This window comes from Mandrillus leucophaeus, unplaced genomic scaffold (assembly GCF_000951045.1).
Source record: "Mandrillus leucophaeus isolate KB7577 unplaced genomic scaffold, Mleu.le_1.0 Scaffold496, whole genome shotgun sequence".
Lineage (NCBI taxonomy): Eukaryota > Metazoa > Chordata > Mammalia > Primates > Cercopithecidae > Mandrillus > Mandrillus leucophaeus.
The window spans coordinates 1,186,857-1,207,002 of NW_012105320.1; the positions used below are offsets into that span (position 1 = coordinate 1,186,857).

The following is a 20,146-nucleotide window of genomic DNA, read 5'->3' on the forward strand; positions in this document are numbered from 1 at the left end:
AAAAAAAAAAAAAAAAAGGAAAAAACTCTCACTGTGTAACTCAAGAGAAAGTAAGAAAGGGAATTAAAGAAATAAATAGGCCAGGCACAGTGGCTCATGCCTGTAATCCCAGCACTTTGAGAGGCTGAGGCAGGAGGATCACTTGAGCCCAAGAGGTTAAGTCCAGCCTGGGCAATATAGTGGGGCCCTCATCTCTACAAAAAATAAAAATAGCCAGTCATGCTGGCGGGCAACTGTGGTCCTAGCCACTCTGGAGGCTAAGGTGGGAGGATGACTTGAGCCTGGGAGGTTGAGGCTGCAGTGAGCCACAGTCATGCCACTGCACTCCAGCCTAGGAGACAGAGTGAGACTCTGTCTTTAAAAAAAGAGATAGCATGGTCCTATGTTGCCTAACTTTAGCTTGGAGGTATTTCTGGAGGGGTCTTGATCATTAGGTTCATTAGTTCTCCTTGATCCTTGTAGAAGTCTCTCTTAACTCAGAGTGGGAGCTGGGCAGGTTTGAGGGCAAAGCTGCAAGTTGTGATGATTGTGACATGGGTTGGTCCCCCATGGCTCAGAACTAGGTGTTTCCCTTCAGGTGCAGCATCCTGTTCACGGCAGTGGGCTGGCCGGCAGGGCACGCACATAGCCGTCTCTATTCAGTGAGTGTTAGATGAAAAAATAGCTGGTGGCACTTGCTTTGAGGAACATCACCATTTCCCAGACCAAATGTGGTTGTGGCCAATCCCTTCCACAGTCTCTTCTTGAAAACCCACTCCATGCAGGAAATGCAGTGACTGGGAGCAATCCTTGTACAGAGTGAGGATCAAGAGAAATTTTTTTTTTTTTTTTTTTGAGACCAAGTTTTGCTCTTGTTGCCCAGGCTGGAGTGCAGTGGTGCGATCTTGGCTCACTGCAACCTCCACCTCCCGGGTTCAAGCGATTTTCCTGCCTTAGCCTCCCGAGTGGCTGGGATTACAAGCATGCGCCACCGTGCCCGGCTAATTTTTTTGTATTTTTCTTAGAGACGGGGTTTCTCCATGTTGATCAGGCTGGTCTCGAACTTCTGACCTCAGGTGATCCACCTACCTCGGCCTCCCCAAGTGCTGGGATTACAGGCATGAGCCACTGTGCCTGGCCCAAGAGAAATTTTTTTGTGATTGGTCTACGTAGGTTTGCCCTCCCTGGAGGTTTCACCAGATCCATTTCCCGGTGAAGGTTTTGCAGAAAATGTTTGTTCTAGCCCAGAGGGACATCTAGAGAAGACTGAAACCCCTAAACACAAGCCTTTTAAATTTATTTTTGTTTTATTTTATTTATTTATTTATTTTTTGAGACGGTGTCTCGCTCTGTCTCCCAGGCTGAGTCTCCCAGGCTGGAGTGCAGTGGCACGATCTCGGCTCACTATAACCTCCATCTCCTGGGTTCAGGCAATTCTCCTGCCTTAGCCTACCCAGTAGCTGGGATTACAGGTGCCTGCCACCACACCTGGCTAATTTTTTTTTTTTTTTTTTTGTATTTTTAGTAGAGATGGGGTTTCACCATGTTGGCCAGGCTGGTTTGAAACTCCTGACCTCAAACGATCCGCCTGCCTTGAGCTCCCAAAGTGCTGGGATTACAGGCATGAGCCACCGTGCCTGCCCACAAGCCTTTTTAAAAAAAATTTAATTTTAATTTTTGTGGGCACATAGTAGGTGTACATGTTATGGGGTACAACGCAAGCATTTTTAATAGTAGCTGTCACCTACTCAGTGTATTGCTCCCTTATTGGTTTATTCCATTTATTTATATTAAGTAGCCAAGAATATTAACATGAATTGAGTACAGTTTGTGGATATGTGAAAATTTTGTTTCCTAAAAAAAATGGCCAGGCATGGTGGCTGATGCCTGTAATCCCAGCACTTTGGGAGGCTGAGGTTGGTAGGTCACTTGAGCCCAAGAGTTCCAGACCAGCTTGGGCAACATTGTGAGACCCCCATCTCTACAAAAAAATAAAGAAATTAGCTGGTTGAAGTGGCATGCATTGTGCCTATGGTCCTAGCTACTGACGAGGCTGAGGTGGGAGGATCACTTGAGCCGAGGAGGTTGAGGCTGTAGTGAGCTAAGATGGTACCACTGCACTTCAGCCTGGGGGACAGAGTGAGACCTTGTTTCAAGAAAAGAAAAAAAAAAGAGAGAAAAGAAAAGAAATGTGGCATAGTATGTTGGTGTTTGTTCATTTTTATATGCTATTTCAGACAATAGAGTTTTCAAAGATAAAGTCTTTGCATTGAGGAATAGGTTAACTCACATAAACAGATAATTTACAAATATATATTTGTATAGATTCCCTTTAAAAATATTCCCAGGACTGCAATAACCAAATATATCATTTTGGTTGAATTTTTGTGTTTATTTGGTATGTTCGCAAAACATTTTCTATTACTCATTTGTATTTGTATTGAAATTGACACCTTACATTTCTGCCATGTGAAGGGTTGTTTATTATCTTAAAGTGAAATGAAAGGTTGATTGTTCTAAGTTGCTTTTTTCATTTCCCTGCTTTTTAAAGATCTTCTCAAACAAATTTGTAAACTTTACCCCAACAGTTTTCTATGATTTTGGACAATATGATTGTGTGTATCACGGCTTACGGTTTCACCCAGCTGTGAGATGTGTGTGTTGGTAACTTTGATTCTACTTATCTACTGCATGAATCTGAGGGTCATGCCTGCCTTTCTGTGTAGTACCTTCATGAAAACGGTATTATACACCGTGACTTAAAGCCAGAGAATGTTTTACTGTCATCTCAAGAAGAGGACTGTCTTATAAAGGTAAGAAATTGGCATTCTGTATGTGGCTATTCCTGTAGATTCTTGTTCAGAAACTTTTAATTCCTCAAATAAAAAGTGGGAGTGTTAAAAGGTTGAGAGTCTGACCTCTTACCAATTATTTTAGAGATCAGGTGACATTGCTCTTATCCAGATTTGAATGAGCATTTATTGAGCTCTGTTGTGTGCAAGTGACCTTTGTGCTGAGAGAGAGAGAGGAGGGGTCTAAATGGACTAGTGGGCTGGGCACGGTGGCTCACACCTGTAATCCCAGCACTTTGGGAGGCCGAGGCAGGCAGATCACCTGAGGTCAGGAGTTTGAGACCAGCCTGGCCAACATGGCAAAACCCCATCTCTACTAAAAATACAAAAATTTAGCTGGGCATGGTGGTGGGTACCTGTAATCCCAGCTACTTGGGAGGCTGAGGCACGAGAATCACTTGAACCCAGGAGGCAGAGGTTGCAGTGAGCTAAGGTCACACCACTGTCCTCCAGCCTGTGCAAAAGGTCGAGATATCATCTCAGAATAGGTGAATGAATGAATGAATGAATGAATTAATGAGTAATCACGTGCCCTGCCTTTCCGTGTTTCTCAAGCCTGGCATCACTTTAGAATCTCTTGTTAGGATTTATGACATCCAGGCTTTACCTCAGAAGCTGAGAGTGGCACTCAGTTATAAGCATGTGTTTCCAAGCTCCCCAGGTATTCCATAGTGCAGCCAAGTTTGAGACACTGGGGCCTAAGAACCACATAGAACTAATTAGAATCCTGAAGTGTCTGTGATAATGGCAATAAGCTTTTTGTAAGATTACAGGGGACATAGGTTAAGTTGGAAAGCCTGAGTGTTGATATTCCTAGGCTCAGGAATTTTAATTTAAGCAAAATTAAATGTCTTAACTTGCAAAGACATGAATCTGTAGATTCCAGATTAATGGCAGGTGTGAATTGTACAATAGAAACTGATCTAGCCTACATGTCTTCTTGGACTGGCAGACTATGTTAATCTTTTTATTTATGACATAGTTCAACATTATCCCCTTTTGTACTGAATTTTAGATTACTGATTTTGGGCACTCCAAAATTTTGGGGGAGACCTCTCTCATGAGAACCTTATGTGGAACCCCCACCTACTTGGCTCCTGAAGTTCTTGTTTCTGTTGGGACTGCTGGATATAACCGTGCTGTGGACTGCTGGAGTTTAGGAGTTATTCTTTTTATCTGGTAAGAAACATTTTCATTGCTTCACAGACTGGTAGGAGGTGATTAAATGAAGTCACAAATGTGTCTTGCTGTGTTGTCCAGGCTAGCATGCAGTGGCTTGATCTTGGCTAACTGTAGCCTCTGCCTCCAGGGTCAAGTGATCCTCCCACCTCAGCCTCCTGACTAGCTGGGACTACAGGCGCACACCACCATGCCCAGCTAATTTTTCTATTTTTTGTAGTGATGGAGTTTTGCCATGTTGCCCAGGCTGGTCTCGAACTCCTGGGCTCAAGTGATCCTCCTGCCTCAGCCTCCCAAAGTGCTGGGATTACAAGCATGAGCCATTGTGCCCAGCCTAGCTCACTTTTTGACCATTGATATAAAGAAAAATCTTGACTTTTCATTATGCTGAGAAATAAATCTTCATATCTGAATGCCACTGAGAATGCCACTTGATTTCTTTTCCTTTCTCTCTCTACCAATATTAAGCCTTAGTGGGTATCCACCTTTCTCTGAGCATAGGACTCAAGTGTCACTGAAGGATCAGATCACCAGTGGAAAATACAACTTCATTCCTGAAGTCTGGGCAGAGGTCTCAGAGAAGGGTATGAATACGAAAGGGTTAAGAATTTGTGGTATGCTAAAATGTGTATGTGCTGTGGTGGGAGTTTCTTTCCAAATTCCATGGTGTTTTCTCCTGTCAATTCTGTTCTTATTTTCTGTTGTTAGTTTCACACCATTTGAGAGGCACTGGAAATTATTAAGAGTGTGCACTCAGGTCCTGGGTCTGCTACTACTTAGCTGTGTGGCCTTAGGCAAGTTATTTAACCTCTGTCTCCAATTTCTTTCTGTGTAAAGGGACCCTCAATAATCCCTACCTTAAAAGGTTTTTGTAAGGGTTAAGTATAATGTACACAAGTGCCTGGTACCTATTTTAGTGCCCAAAAAAAGTGCACTTGTAACTTTTTAGTTACAGGGTTTCCTTTGAGTAAGCAAGCATGTAAAAACTAGATGTCATTAGTTACCTTGTATTTTATAATTTATCCTGGCAACTTTAGTTCCCCAAAGAGAAAGTAGAAAATTAAATGTCAAATAATATAACATAGGCGATTGTGTTAAATGTCAGAATATTTAAGGAATAATAGTGTTGTAATATACAAGCCAGCGTGCATTTGTTGCTTGCTGGAGTAGTCAAGTTTTATTTCTGACAAGTCTGCAGTTCCAGGAAGCCTCTCCCTAGCTGAGTAACTCTCACCCATCCATCTGTAGATGTCAGGGAGAGTTTGCTACGTATCCCAAGTATCTTAGAATTGGGTGGAAGTTTAGCTTTAATTAGTTTGACCTTGAGTCAACAGGCAACAAGAGAGGGAACAGGCAGCGAAGAGGTCGTGACTGACATCCCAGCAGCAGGAGACAGGGAGTGTCATTATCATTCCTGGTCTTCTCATAGTACTCTGAATACAGAGAGTGAGGAAGATTAGGGGGCCCTGTCTGCTGACTCTGTGATGATCTCAGACCCTCTCTGCTCTTTCTGGATGGTGGCCTGTTAATTCTGGCATACTATTACGATTTAATATATTTATCCTTTTCACTGTGATTTGCCCAATTGTTGCTTTAGCTCTGGACCTTGTCAAGAAGTTGTTGGTAGTGGATCCAAAGGCACGTTTTACGACAGAAGAAGCCTTAAGACACCCGTGGCTTCAGGTGGGTGTGGGATAGTGCCTGCTAGCATAAAATACATGGGAAACTCTGCTGCCTAAGAGACATGAGGCAGAGGACAGAAACATGTTTACTTTGTTAAGTCTGCTTAATCTAATTGTTTTAGATATATGGCGGATATCTTAGAGGATGGGTTACAACCGTGTTTTTTTTTTTTTTTTTTTTTGAGACAGGTTCTCGTTCTGTCACCCAGGCTAGAGTGCAGTGGCGCGATCTCAGCTCACTGCAACCTCTGTCCCTCGGGTTCAAGCGATTCTTCTGCCTCAGCCCCCCGAGTAGCTGGGATTACAGGTGCATGCCACTATGCCCAGCTAATTTTTGTATTTTTTGTAGAGATGGGGTTTCACTGTGTTGGCCAGGCTAGAACCTTTTTGATGTTACTCATGGCTGTTGGATGTACAAACTCACTTTCTGTCCTGTTCTGGTTCCACTTGACTGCCCCGAGTCTCCAGTTTGGCCTGTGTTCCTTTGAGGGCTTGTTCTGGCTCTAGCCCCAGCCATGTCCACCGTTCCTCATAGGTGGGGTGCATTCTAGCCATCTTCAACCTTAAATCAGGGAAGCTGCGGGAGGGGAGGAGGGCAGCCTCCCTAGGGAGAATCCAGCTGCTTCTCAAGCCCAAGTGACTGGGTACAAAGGGTCCTACTGCTTGTTCATTCAGGTGAGTAAACGTGTCCTTAGTGAAGGCTATCACCTGCACCTTTCATCTGTATTACTGCTGTGTTCCTGCTAGGGGTTGGGGCTGCCATTATTAAATGCTGACCTCATTTGGAACTGCCAAGAGTTGGAAGTACGTTGTGGCTTTGCTGGGTTAATCTTTAGTTTTGGAATTAGCTATGGCATTGGGCAAGTTTTTCTGATAGATGTCTGGTCTTCTGTTATGAGCAGTTCCATTCAGCACAGCCATGCCCCTTTCTATTAATTTTCTTTTGGTCTGTGTATTAGTCTGCTCTCACGGTGCGATAAAGAACTGCCCGAGACTGGGTAATTTATAAAGAAAAGATGTTTGATTGACTCACAGTTCAACGTGGCTGGGGAGGCCTCAGGAAACTTACAATCATGGTGGAAGAGGAAGAAGGCATGTCTTAATGGCAGCAGGGGACAGTGTGTGAAGGAAGTGAAGAGCGAAGAGCCTCTTATGAAACTGTCAGATCTTGTGAGAACTCACTCACTATCACTAGAGTAGCCTGGGGGAAACCGCCCCCATGTGCCAGTCTCCTCTCAACAGGTCCCTCTCTCAACACCTGGGGATTACAATTTGAGATGAGATTTGGGTAGGGACACAAAGCCAAACCTTATCGATCTGTTTTCTGTGGAGATGGGGGACAGAACCAGGTAGCTTGAGCTCTAGAGGCTGTTACTTGAGCTACATGCTGTTTCTCTGCGGATTACTGGTCCAGGAACTCCTTGGGCAATGCAGCCTCAGCCCCATACTTCTGGGACTCTGGGAAGACTGTCCCCATTCTCTGTTCCAATCCTCTACACCTAACAGTTTTGCTCAGGCCAGCTCAGGTTGAGAACAACAAATCCTTAAAAAAAAAAAGAAAGACAGATATATGTGTTTTGGATGTTGCCCTGGAAACTACAGTCTCCCCAGAAGAAATCTGTCAGATGATTTAGCATTTAATAGACCACACAGATTTGAAACAGCAGGACCCTGGAGGAAAGGGGTTTGGAAACAAAGGGTGCCTTTGCATGTGGGGATTTTAAGTTTGATGAAAAAGAGAAACATGTCTTTTGGCTCTTTTCATGTGTCCTAATAGGGAAACTCTTGGGTCTAAATGTAGAGGTACAGGAGCTGTGTTCATCTCTAACAAAAAAATAGAGCTGACCAGTTGAGCCTGGGAACAGGGTTTGCATCTGCCTGAAATTTATGAGTAAGCATAGCCTATTTTTCTTGTACTTCTTTGTCTCAAAGAAAACTTATTAACAACCAAGGAGAAGGTGAAGTTCAACTCTGTTGCAGGGTCTCCCGGGAACACTCTTTTATCCACCTTTTGTTTTTGCAGTAAAAGGAGGAATGAGCATTGAATGAAGACAAAGATGAAGACTGACCATCTAAAACATCTGTTAGTGATAGTTTGGGTTTTATTTTGGGAAAATTCAGTGTTTTCAAAAAAAACTAAATGGTTTTGTGGGTCTGGCGCTGGACTGAGTGTTGGGAATGTGGATTCTGGTCTCTGTTTTGTCATTAACAGAGTGCCCAGTTTGGGGAGCATCCCTTATATCTACTCTCTGCCTTGTATTTACTGCCTGAAATAGAGGATTTCTTCTGTTTGCTTTTAAGGGATATTATAATTTAATCTTTATTTCATTTATTGTTGGAGACAAGGTCTTCCTCTGTTGCCTAAGCTGGAGTGCACTGGTGCAATTATAGCTCACTGCAACCTCGACCTCCTGGCCTTAAGGGATGCTCCCGCCTTAGCCTCACAAAGTGCTTGGATAATAGGCATGAGCCACTGTTCCTGGCTAATTTAATATTTGGGAATAATTGTAGACATCCTAAAGAAAATCAATATTTATTTATTTATTTCGTTTTCTGAGACGGAGTCTCACTTTTGTCTAACAGGCTGAAGTGAAATGATGCGATCTCAGCTCACTGGAACCTCTGCCTCTAGGTTCAAGTGATTCTCTTGCATCAGCCTCCCAAGTGGCTGGGATTACAGGTGCCTGCCACCATGCCCAGCTCATTTTTGTATTTTTAGTAGAGATGGGGTTTCACCATGTTAGTCAGGCTGGTCTCGAACTCCTGACCTCAGGTGATCCACCCACCTTGGCCTCCCAAAGTGCTGGGATTACAGGCATGAGCCACTGCGCCTGACCTGTTTACTTGTTTAAATATAGGCCCGATTAGGCTTGTGACCCCTCTGTTTGGCTTCACTGAAGGGCTGCTGAGAGATGGACTTTTGAGAGTGACACTGCAAGATAACTGAGACCCTAAGTAAGGCCATGAGAGGGTGTGGAGTGGAATCCAGATGAGCTTGCTGCTGTCATGTGGCAATGGGGAGCTACACTGAGAAACTTAAAACAGAGTGACTTCAAGTGATCTGCCCTGCCTCGGCCTCCCAAAGTGCTGGGATTACAGGCGTGAGCCACTGTGCCTGGTCCTTCTTTCCTTCTTTCTTTCTTCCTCCTTCCTTCCCCTTCCCCTTCCCTCCCCTCCCTTCTCCTCCCTCCTCTTGCCCTCCCCTCCCCTCTTTCCTCCCCCCTTTCCTCCCCCCTTTCCTCCCCTGCTCCCTTTTTTCCTTCCTTGCTGCTTTCCTTTCTTCCTTCCTCAGGGTCTTGCTGTCTCACCTAGGCTGGAGTGCAGTGGGATGATCACTGCACCATGACTTTCAGGCTCAAGTGATCCTCCTGCCCCAGTCTCCCAAGTAGCTGAGACTATAGGTGTATGCCATCATGTCTGGCTAATTTTTAAATTTTTTTTTTTTTTTTTTGAGACAGAGTCGCACTCTGTCACCCAAGCTGGAGTGCAGTGGTGTGATCCCCGCTTACTGCAACCTCTGCCTGTCGAGTTCAAGCGATTCTCCTACCTCAGCCTCCTGAGTAGCTGGGATTACAGGCGTGCACCACCATGCCTGGCTAATTTTGTATTTTTAGTAGAGACAGGATTTCACCATGTTAGCCAGGCTGATCTCAAACTTCTGACCTCAGGTGATCCGCCCACCTTGGCTTCCCAAAGTGCTGGAATTACAGGTGGGAGCCTCCATGCCCGGCCTAATTTTAAAATTTTTTTGTAGTGACACAGTCCCACTATGTTGCCCAGGCTGGTCTCAAATTCCTGGCCTCAAGCAGTTCTCCCACCTTGGCCTCCCAAAGTGCTGGTATTATAGGCATGAGCCACCATGCCCAACCTAGTGTTGTAAAATTTCCATATCCATCAAATTGCCAAATGGTGGAGGACTTTACTGTATCCTCTCCCTTTGCCCACTGTGGTATGCTTGGCTCAGTGGGGCTGGAGTTGGGTGGGAAAGTACATGAGGCATTGGAATCAGATAACTCTGGGTCTGTATTCTGCACATGCCACCTGTGAGTGGCTGAACTGGGCTTCTGGCCAGCACTCAAAGGCCACACTCCTAGTTATAGATGTTCCTTTCACCTTGGTGAAGATGAGGAGAGCTGCACCAGACCACCTCTCAGGGTTTCCTAATGCAAATCCTTGAACCCTGCAGAAGTGAGCATCCAGAGAGGTGGGAGCTACTTTTATACACACTGTCTGTGCCCTCCTCATCTCCCGCTCCTGCAGCATGAAACACCTGTAATGCTTTGTTCTGTTTATTATCTCCCTTTCTCATTAGACCTGAGCTCTGGGATATTGTGGGCTCAAGTACTTCTGACAATTTGTATGGTATCTGCTGGGTGAATTTTCCTAGGGTGCTGGACTGGTTGTTAGGATAGCCTGGGTGACTGGCCTCATTCATGGCAGGGGCAGCAGGTGGAGAGTGGTCCCAGAAGGATTTGAGGAGGTGCATGGAGTCAGGCCCAGCCTCTGGCCTCCTGATTGCCATCTTTCTCAGGATCTGGGATACTAATTTAGAAACTCTTGACTGCTGGAGGCTGTGATTGACCCACTGAGAGCTTTTAGGCATGTGGATGTGAGTCAGCCAGGATTGGTGGAGCACTGACTGCTAATTAGACTCCTCTGGGAAGGTAGAGGGGGGCAACATATAATGCCTTCGCTGTGGGATCTTCATCAAGGGGATGATTCTTGGACGGACATCTTTTCCTCCCTCTTTCCAGGGGCATGCTAGCCCTGTCCTTCTAGGAGCTTTCTATCCTTCAGACACAGCTACTTATATTTTTAATTCCCTCACAGGATGAAGACATGAAGAGAAAGTTTCAAGATCTGCTGTCTGAGGAAAATGAATCCACAGCTCTACCCCAGGTTCTAGCCCAGGCATTTGTATTCCTGATGATTACTAAATGTAGTCTGGGCTTAAGGAGCTGATAAGCAAAGATGATGTGTTTGAAGATTTTCCTGAGTAGCAATTGCTTAACATTGTTTCAGTTTTAATGTAGTAAAAACTCTGTTTTAACTTGATCCACTCCAGCACCCTTAGATTTAAAAATGCAGGATACATTCAATATCTAACACATAATAGACAGATAAGCACAGCCAGGGATTGTCATCCAAAAGGTCACCTGCAAGGCAGTTTTGAAAGAGTCTATTAGAGGCTCAAATATAAATTTGTTGGAAAAATTAAAATTTGGATCAGTAGTTGATTCCTTGATTATAATTTTATTCTTTAAAGTTCTTTGTAAGTATAAGTTAATTCCAGTCCTGCTGTTTTTTTTGTTGTTGTTGTTGTTGAGTGGTAGCTCTCCTTTTTCCCACTATTTCCTGTCCCCAATTTTTTTTTTTTTCTTGAGACAAAGTCTTGGTCTGTCACTCAGGCTGGAGTGCAGTGGTGTAATCTCAGGTCACTGCAACCTCTGCCTCCTGGGTTCAAGCAATTGTCCTGCCTCAGTCTCCCGAGTAGCTGGGACTACAGGTGCCTGCCACTGCACCCAGCTAATTTTTGTATTTTTAGGTGAGATGGGGTTTTGCCATGGTGGTCAGGGTTGTCTCTAACTTTTGATCTGAAGCGATCTGCCCATCTCGGCCTCCCAAAGTGCTGGGATTATAGGCATGAGTCACCGCACCCAGCCTTCCTCCCAATTTTATATACGGGAAAACAACTAAGGCACAAAGATTGCCTTCCTGCAAAACAGCAAGACCTGAGGCTTCAACTGAGAGGAATTACAGTCCTTTTAAACTTGATATTTAGAAGAAGATAATCAAGAGGAAGTTGGTTATGCTACTTGCTTTCAGTATACATCATTCAGAGGTCAGAAACCATAAGGGAGAGAAATATCTATTAGATAAGCATATCTGAGTTCGGGGCTGTGGTGAGGACTCAGTTGTCAATGATGACAACCAGTAATTTTTGGTACTAGAATTTCACATCAAATGCCCCCACTTTACTGGAAGTGTATTGGGGAACTTTGATAATCTTAAAGAAGCCAGTGATTTTCTTTTGAACATTTCTCCATTTATTTTCAGCCTTCTACTAGTCGAAAGCGGCCCCATGAAGGAGAAGCTGAGGGTGCCGAGACCACAAAGCGCCTGGCTGTGTGTGCTGCTGTATTGTGAACTCCGTGGTTTGAACATGAAAGAAATGTACCTTCTTTCATTCTGTCATCTTTCTTTTCTTTAAGTCCGTTTTTTATAATTTGTATTTTAATTATGGGAATAATTGCTTTTTCACAGTCACTGATGTACAAATAAAAAACTGATGGAACCTGGGCTTTGTGCTTCTGCTTGATAATTGGTTCTTTAGTGGAATGGCTTTATTATTTATTTATTTGAGATAGAGTCTCACTCTGTTGCCTAGCCTGAAGTGCAGTGGTACAAGCTTGGCTCACTGCAACCTCTGCTTCCCAGGTTCAAGCGATTCTTGTGCCTCAGCCTCCCAAGTAGCTGGGATTACATGTATGTACCACCATGCCCAGCTAATTTTTATATTTTTTGTAGAGACAAGGTTTTGCCATGTTGGCCAGCAGGGTCTTGAACTCTGGACCTCAGGTGATTCGCCTGCCTTGGTCTCTTAAAGTGCTGGGATTACACGCGTGAGCCATTGCGCCTAGCCTGAATGGCTTTTCTTTTTTTTTTTTTTGAGACGGAGTCTCGCTCTGTCGCCCAGGCTGGAGTGCAGTTGCCAGATCTCAGCTCACTGCAAGCTCCGCCTCACAGGTTTAGGCCATTCTCCTGCTTCAGCCTCCCAAGTAGCTGGGACTACAGGCGCCCACCACCTCGCCCAGCTAGTTTTTTCTGTATTTTTTACTAGGGGTTTCACCGTGTTAGCCAGGATGGTCTCGATCTCCTGACCTCGTGATCCGTCTGTCTCGGCCTCCCAAAGTGCTGGGATTACAGGCTTGAGCCACTGCGCCCAGCTGGCTTTTTTATATTTAAAGTTGTTGTGTGCCTTTCATCTGGAACTACACCTTGGCTATCACTAGGCAGGTTTCCCAGGATGTCACCGTGGTCTCAGCCTGTGAGAGCCGAATACAAATTCTAAGGACCCCTTGGAAAGTTCCAGGGAAAGGAACATAATGAGGTTGGGGGTGGAGTTTGCAGAGACTGGCGGACTGGCTGCCAACATCTTCATGAGAACAGCAGGTACCTTGGTGCATAATAACAGGCCAGTTTATATTCTTATCCTTGCCCTCATAAAGATACAGGTCTACAGTCTCTGAAACCTTTGGGCTAGATAAGTTGTGAAATTTAATGATCCAATTTTAGGAAGATGAAAAGGCATATCTGCTATGTGTATGTGTAGCACCCCAGTGGAGTCCTACACATGTGGAGTCCTACCCCAGTGGAGACCAAACATGTTAATATTTCCACAGCAAATATTCACAGTAAGAGGGATAGAGAAAGATTATAGGTAGTTGCATATTGGTTCTTATCAGTCTTTTCTTCCAAAGGAGCTACAATGACTTGTTTTTGAGAGCTGTTTGGGTTTTGGAAGTGGAGATAAGGCATATGGTTATGTCATGTTGACCCAACAGTGACCAGGGAGGCCCTGTGCGAAGACTTACCTTTGGCTGTTCTTGTCCTCACAGTGATTCTATGAGTGAGGTCCTCCAGCCACTGTCATGTCACAGGTGCGGAAACCAAAGTTAGAGGAGGAAGGCAACTTTTCCAGTGTCACACAGCTGCTAAATGGCAGAGCTGGGACCCAACCCAGGTTTTTTTGACTCTAAAACTAACATTCCTTATTGTCCACTGAAACTGCTTTTATAACTTTGCTTGGTTGATGCTAGGACACTTTGTAGCTTGCTGGCCATGCCATGAATTGAGTGCCATGGTTCAAATGCCACTGGCAATTCAGTCAGGGCAGGGTCAAGGGCGCACAGCCGTTTCCTTAGGAAATGAGGTTGGTGGTTGGAAATTTCCATTAAAGGGTATTTAAGCATTCTGAGACTTGGCTGGCCTGGTGTAGGGGGTTTGGGAATTTAGGTGGTTTGCATGTTTAAAGGAATGAGGCTGAGATTGCCAAGTAGATGGGTTTTAGCTCATTTGAATATTTAATGTGGAGGCTGTGGTTTCCTGGGACATTTATCCCACTCGTGTAGAGTTAGCTGGCTTTTCTCTGTTTCGTTTCATTTCTTTTCTTTTTTCTTTTTTTTTTGTTTTTGAGGTGAAGTCTCACGCTTGTTGCCCAGGCTGGAGTGCAATGGTGCGATCTCGGTTCATTGCAACCTCCGCCTCCTGGGTTCAAGCGATTCTCCTGCCTCAGCCTCCCAAGTAGCTGGGATTACAGGTGCTCACCACCATGCCCAGCTAATTTTTGTATTTTTAGTAGAGATGGGGTTTCACTATGTTGGCCAGGCTGGTCTAGAACTCCTGGGCTCAGGCAATCTGCCCGCCTCCCTCCCAAAGTGCTGGACACAGGCATGAGCCACCATGCCCTGCCACCCTTCTCTGTTTCTAGAGCATTTTATATTAACTCCCTCTCATGATATCTTCCATGGTAGACTGAAAAATGGCCCCTCCAAAGTGTCCTCATCTTAATCCAAGAATATGTTCCTTTCCATGACAAAAGGGACTTTGCAGATGTGATTAAGCATCTTGAGATTGGAGCTTATCCTATGTTGCCTGTGGGTCCAGTGTCCCATCACAGTGTTTTGTTTTTGTTTTCGTTTTCTTTTTTTTTGAGATGGAGTTTTTTGCTCTTGTTGCCCAGGCTGGAGTGCAATGGTGCAATCTCAGCTCACTGCAACCTCCACCTCCCAAGGTTCAAGCGATTCTCCTGCCTCAGCCTCCCGAGTAGCTGGGATTATAGGCGCTTGCCACCATGCCCAGCTAATTTTTGTATTTTTAGTAAAGATGCAGTTTCACCATGTTGGCCAGGCTGGTCTCTAACTCCTGACCTTGTGATCTGCCCGCCTCGGCCTCCCAAAGTGCTGGGATTACAGACATAAGCCACCACGTCTGGCCCACAGTGCTCTTTTAAGAGGGACTCAGCAGTCAGGGGAGATGGCAATGTGATGATGACTGAGTGTCTTAGTCTTTTTTGTATTGCTATGCAATATCTGAGACAGGGTAAGTTATAAAGAACAGGTTTATTTCTTACAGTTCTGGAGGCTGGGAAGGTCAAGATCGAGGGGCCCGCTTCTGGTGAGGGTCTTCTTGCTGTGTCATCCCATGATGGAAGGCATCACATCAAGAGAGAAAGGGGGTTGAACTCATCCTTTTATTTGGAACCCACCTCCATGATAATTAACCCTCTGCTGAGATAACACCATTACTCTATTAATGAGGGCAGATTTTTCATGACCTAATTACCTCTTAAAGGTCCCATCTCTCAACACTGTTGCATTGGAGATCAAATTTCCAACACATGAACTCGGGGGGTCACATTCAAACCATAGCACCGTGCAGAGATTGGACTGGTGTGCTTTAAAAATGGAGGAAAGGGCCACAATCCAAGGATTATAGGTAACCACTAAAAACATGAAAAGGCAAGAAAATGGGTTTTCCCTTCAGAACCTGCTGAAGGAATCAGTCCTTTACAACTTGACTTTAGTCAAGTGAAACTGATTTGAGGCTTCTGACCTGTAGAACAATAAGATATTAAGTCTGTGTTGTTGTAAGCCGATCGGTTTGGGGTAATTTGTTACAGCAGCTGTAGAAAACTAATTGACTCACCAATGTGAGAAATCAGCTGCTGATTTAAGGCTACCCAGCACCTACTTTCTCTCCTAACCTCACTCTAATATTCTCTTGGAGGAATTGTTTTCCCTATCCCATCAAGTTATGGGAGATGGGGCCAGGTGTGGTGGCTCAGCAATCCTAGCACTTTGGGAGGCTAAGGCGGGTGGATCACTTGAGGTCAGGAGTTTGAGGCTAGCCTGGCCAACATAGTAAAACCCCATCTCTACTAAAAATACAGAAAGTAGCTGGGTGTGGTGGTGGGCACCTGTAATCCCAACTACTCCAGAGGCAGTGGTACGAGAATTGCTTGAACCCAGGGGCAGATGTTGCAGTGAGCTGAGATTGCACCACTGCACTCCAGCCTGGGGGACAGAGTGAGACTCCATCTCAAAAAAACAAAAACAAAAACAAAAACAAAAAAACAAGTTATGGGAGAGGATGGGAAAGCTAAGTATCTTTTGCACCTACCCCCACTCCCACCATTGCAAAGCTGAAGGGGTTCCTAGAGGCTTCTGCTATGGAGCTGTTCCCACTGGCCCCCCAGCTGGAGGTGGGTTTAGGACTTTGAAACATTAACAAATGGAGCTGGGATGGCAATGACGAGAACAATATTGTGCTAAACTGAACTCTGCACTTCCTAACTTTGGCTTTGGGTAGATTACCTCAAATTGCTGAGCCTTTGTTTCCATATTTGTAAAATGGGTGCAGTAAGAGTACCAACCTCTTCTATGCTGTTTGGAGGAGGCAGGTCCATAAAGTACCTGGCATGTGGTAAGGGATTCATGAATGTTGGCTTCTATCATTAAGGGTGGGAGAGCCATGTAAGTAGCCAGAGTCATAGAAAGTTCTTGAGCCAGAGAAGTAAGATAATCTTTTCAGCTTTTTGTGCAGCATAAAAGGTAGGTAATTTGCTTGCCCTTGACCAAGCAAATCTGGGACTTGCCAGGCCTGGGGTGAATGGTGGGAACCCAGGTAGAGGGATATTTCTCACTGGCTGAATTAACTGTGACTCTGTTTTGCGGAGCAGCCAGGTTGCTTCATGGTGGACTTGCTGCATGCCTACATGATGGTGCCATGGATAGCTCTTGTTTGTGCCAGCCCTGTACCCGATACCTCTTGTGGTAACTGCATCCCTATTTTTCAGAAGGAAGCATCCCTCCTTCCACTTTCCCATTTTCCCCATGTCCTTCTGGAGAGGATGACCCCAGCGCCTTCCTGAAGGGGCTTCATAGCCAGGTCTGGCCAAGCTGGATGTGGTGATTGGCTCAGGCAGAGGCATGTGGCCCAAATGGGTCCAGTGAAAGTCAGCCCTGGGACTTTGGCTGGAACTATCGGGGAACAGCCTCCGCTTTCTTGGGCAGATGTGAGTTAGGAGCTGCTCAGGCCACCATGTGGAAAGAACTGCATGAGAATGAAGTAATCAAAGGGAAACAACTGAGAGATTAGAGAGACTTATGTTGTATAAGTGCCTGTATCCAGCTATGCCTGAAGTGAGGTACCACCCCAGGCCTTTTCAGTCATGCCATCAGTTTTGTTCCTTTTTTCTGTTTTACTCTTGGTGGAGTTTTTTGTTTTTTGTTTTTTGTTTTTTTGTTTTTTTCTCGTTACTTGAATAAGAAAAATACCAGACTAGAAGGCTGGGTGTGGTGGCTCACACCTATAATCCCAGCACTTTGGGAGGCCGAGGCAGGTGGATCACGAGGTCAGGAGTTCGAGATCAGCCTGACCAACATGGTGAAACCCCGTCTCTACTAAAAACACAAAAAAATTAGCCAGGCGTGGTGGTGTGTGCCTGTAATCCCAGCTACTCAGGAGGCTGAGGCAGGAGAGTCGCTTGAACCTGGGAGGCGGAGATTACAGTGAGCTGAGATTGCGCCACTGCATTCCAGCCTGGGTGACAGAGCAAGACTCTGTCTCAAAACAAAAACAAAAACAACCCCCAAAAAACCAGACTAGTAAATGCAACCATTTACAAATTCCAAGAGACTCTTGAAGATTCTTTTTGTTAGTAGGGAAAACATTCTCCGTTTTTCTGCCAACTTTAGGGTTTTCAGAGAAGTTTGGGGGAGAGAAAGGAAAGCAAAGATGTGGGAAGAAAGAGTCCTTCCAGCCCCAAGTTGGGCGAACTCCCGCCAGCTACTTATACCACAGGGTTTGGGAGCACAGCCCCTTTCATTAAACTTTTAGGAGTCTTGGATGGATAGGGTGGGAATTACACTAGTGAAACTCAGCTTTGTGTATGTCAGGCATTAGGCCCTGGGATATGCAGTCATGTGTTGTATAATGACGTTTTAGTCAATGACAAACCACATGTAAGTCGGTGGTACCATAAGATGATTATGGAGCTGAAAAATTCCTATTGCTTAGTGACATAGACATTGTAATGTTAGGGTAACACATTACTGTGTTTCTGGTGATGCTGGTGTAAACAAATCTGTGCTGCCAGTTCTATAAAAGCATAGCATGTACAATTACATACAATATATAATACTTGATAATTAACAACTATGTTACTGGTTTATTTTTTTGAGATAGAGTCTTGCTGTGTCGCTCAGGCTGGGGTGCAGTGGTGTGATCTTGGCTCACTGCAACTTCTGCCTCCCAGATTGAAGCAATTCTTCTGCCTCAACCTCCCGAGTAGCAGGGATTGCAGGCACCCACCACCATGCCCAGGTAATCTTTGTATTTGTAGCTGAAATTGGGTTTCACCATGCTGCCTAGGCTGGTCTGGAACTCCTGACCTCAGATGATCTGCCCGCCTCAGCCTCCCAAAGTGCTGGGATTACAGGCATGAGACACTGCACCTGGCTCTGGTGTATTTAGTATTTTTCATAATTTTAGAATGTATGTTTTCTATTTACATTAAAAAATAGCTAACTATAAAACAGCCTCAGGCAGGTCCTTTGGGAAGTAATCTGGAAGAAGAAGGCATTGTTATCACAGGAGATGACAGCTCCATGCATGTTATTGCCCAGGCTGTAGTACAATGGCAATATCTTGGCTCACTGCAACCTCCACCTCCTGGGTTCAAGCGATTCTCCTGCCTCAGTCTCCTGAGTAGCTGGGATTACAGGTGCACACCATCATGCCTGGCTAAGTTTTGTATTTTTGGCAGAGATGGGGGTTTCACCATGTTGGCCAGGATGGTCTCGAACTCCTGACCTCAAATGGTCTGCCTGCCTCGGCCTCCCAAAGTGCTGGGATTACAGGTGTGAGCCACCAAGCCTGGCAAAAATTTTTAAATAAATGTCAGTAAGCTAAGGTTAATTTATTATTGAAGAAAAGCTTTAAAAAATTTTGGTGTAGCCTAAGCATATGGTGTTTATAAAGTCTACAGTAGTGTACAGTAAGGTCCTATGCCTTCACACTCACTGACTCGTCCACAGCATCTTCCAGTCGTGCAAGCTCCTTTCATGGTAAGTGCCCTATACAGGAGTACCATTTTAAAATCTCTTATACTCTTCTCTTACTGTACCTTCTCTACGTTCAGGTACACAAGTACTTACCATTGTATTACAATTGCCTATAGTCAGTAAATATCATGCCGTACAGGTGGTAGCCTGGGAGCAATAGGCTAAGCCATACAGCCTAGGTGTGTAGTAGGCTATACAAGGCTACACAAGGTTCGTGTAAGTGCACTTTGCTGTTTGCACAATGACGCAATCACCTAACGAGGCATTTCTCAGAACCATCCCATGATTAAGAGAGGCATGACCATACAGTCATTATCTCCCTGAAAGCTCAGTCAACCCTGTGCAGTGCTACTGCCCTTTCGCACATGCAGAAATCAAGGATCTTTGGCTCCTCTAAGTGACTTGTTCAAGGGTTCTCAGTTTTCAAGAGATGGAGGCGGGACTTGAATTGAGATTTCCCTTTCTTGAGAACCTGTGGTCCTTAACCATTAAAAACCACTTAAGAGGTCTTGTTTCTTGATCACTACCTACTAAGTGCTAGGCGCGGTGCTGAGGCTTTCTCTTGATTATTACATTGAGTCCTTAGATTCAGGAGAAACAGGCCAGGCGCGGTGGCTCACACCTGTAATTTCAGCACTTTGGGAGGCCGAGGCGGGCGGATCACGAGGTCAGGAGATGGAGATCATCCTGGATAACACGGTGAAACCCCGTCTCTACTAAAAATACAAAAATTAGCCGGGCGTGGTGGCGGGCGCCTGTAGTCCCAGCTACTCGGGAGGCTGAGGCAGGAGAATGGCGCGAACCCGGCAGGCGGAGCTTGCAGTGAGCGGAGATGGCGCCACTGCACTCCAGCCTGGGCGACACAGTGAGACTCTGTCTCAAAATAAATAAATAAATAAAATAAAAAAAAAATAATAAAAAGATTTAGGAGAAACAAGTCCCAAAGCCCTGACCCTAACACGCAAGGGTTAGTGGAGATGTGGGACTTGAACTCGGCTTCTCGGTTGAGTCTGGCTGTCTCCGGGATGCGAGCACGTGCTTGCACACCTCCACGATGGCGATCCCGCCCCCTTAGTGGCGTCCTTAGCTCGGACTTCTTGCGGGGAAGTCCCTCCTGGCCCGGACCCTCGTCTCAGTCCCCGCGTCGTGGGGGAAGCGAAAGGGGCAGTGTGGGGAAGTGGCCGAGGGGTCGGGTCCGGGGTGTTCTGCAGACAGACAGACGGCGGTGTGTAGCGAGGAACTGCTTGCTCACCCGCCGAGTCGGATGGGCCCGGCGGGGGTGGGCGAGACACTGGGAACAGCGGCCAGCTCCAGAGGGCGCGAGGCG

The 20,146-nt window shown here is 45.4% G+C and overlaps 1 protein-coding gene across 1 annotated transcript in view; it reads left to right on the top strand.

Annotated features, from left to right (window-relative positions):
- The window catches only part of CHEK2 (checkpoint kinase 2), a 64,986-nt gene extending 52,994 nt beyond the window's left edge, over positions 1-11,992 (top strand). Inside the window, exons 9-14 of the mRNA XM_011995735.1 lie at positions 2,706-2,792; positions 3,847-4,010; positions 4,512-4,594; positions 5,608-5,693; positions 10,523-10,603; positions 11,750-11,992. Of these exons, the coding sequence (XP_011851125.1) occupies positions 2,706-2,792; positions 3,847-4,010; positions 4,512-4,594; positions 5,608-5,693; positions 10,523-10,603; positions 11,750-11,839 (591 nt within the window). The 3' untranslated portion in view covers positions 11,840-11,992. The remainder of the gene's footprint in view (positions 1-2,705; positions 2,793-3,846; positions 4,011-4,511; positions 4,595-5,607; positions 5,694-10,522; positions 10,604-11,749) is intronic.
- The last annotated feature ends 8,154 nt before the right edge of the window (positions 11,993-20,146 follow it).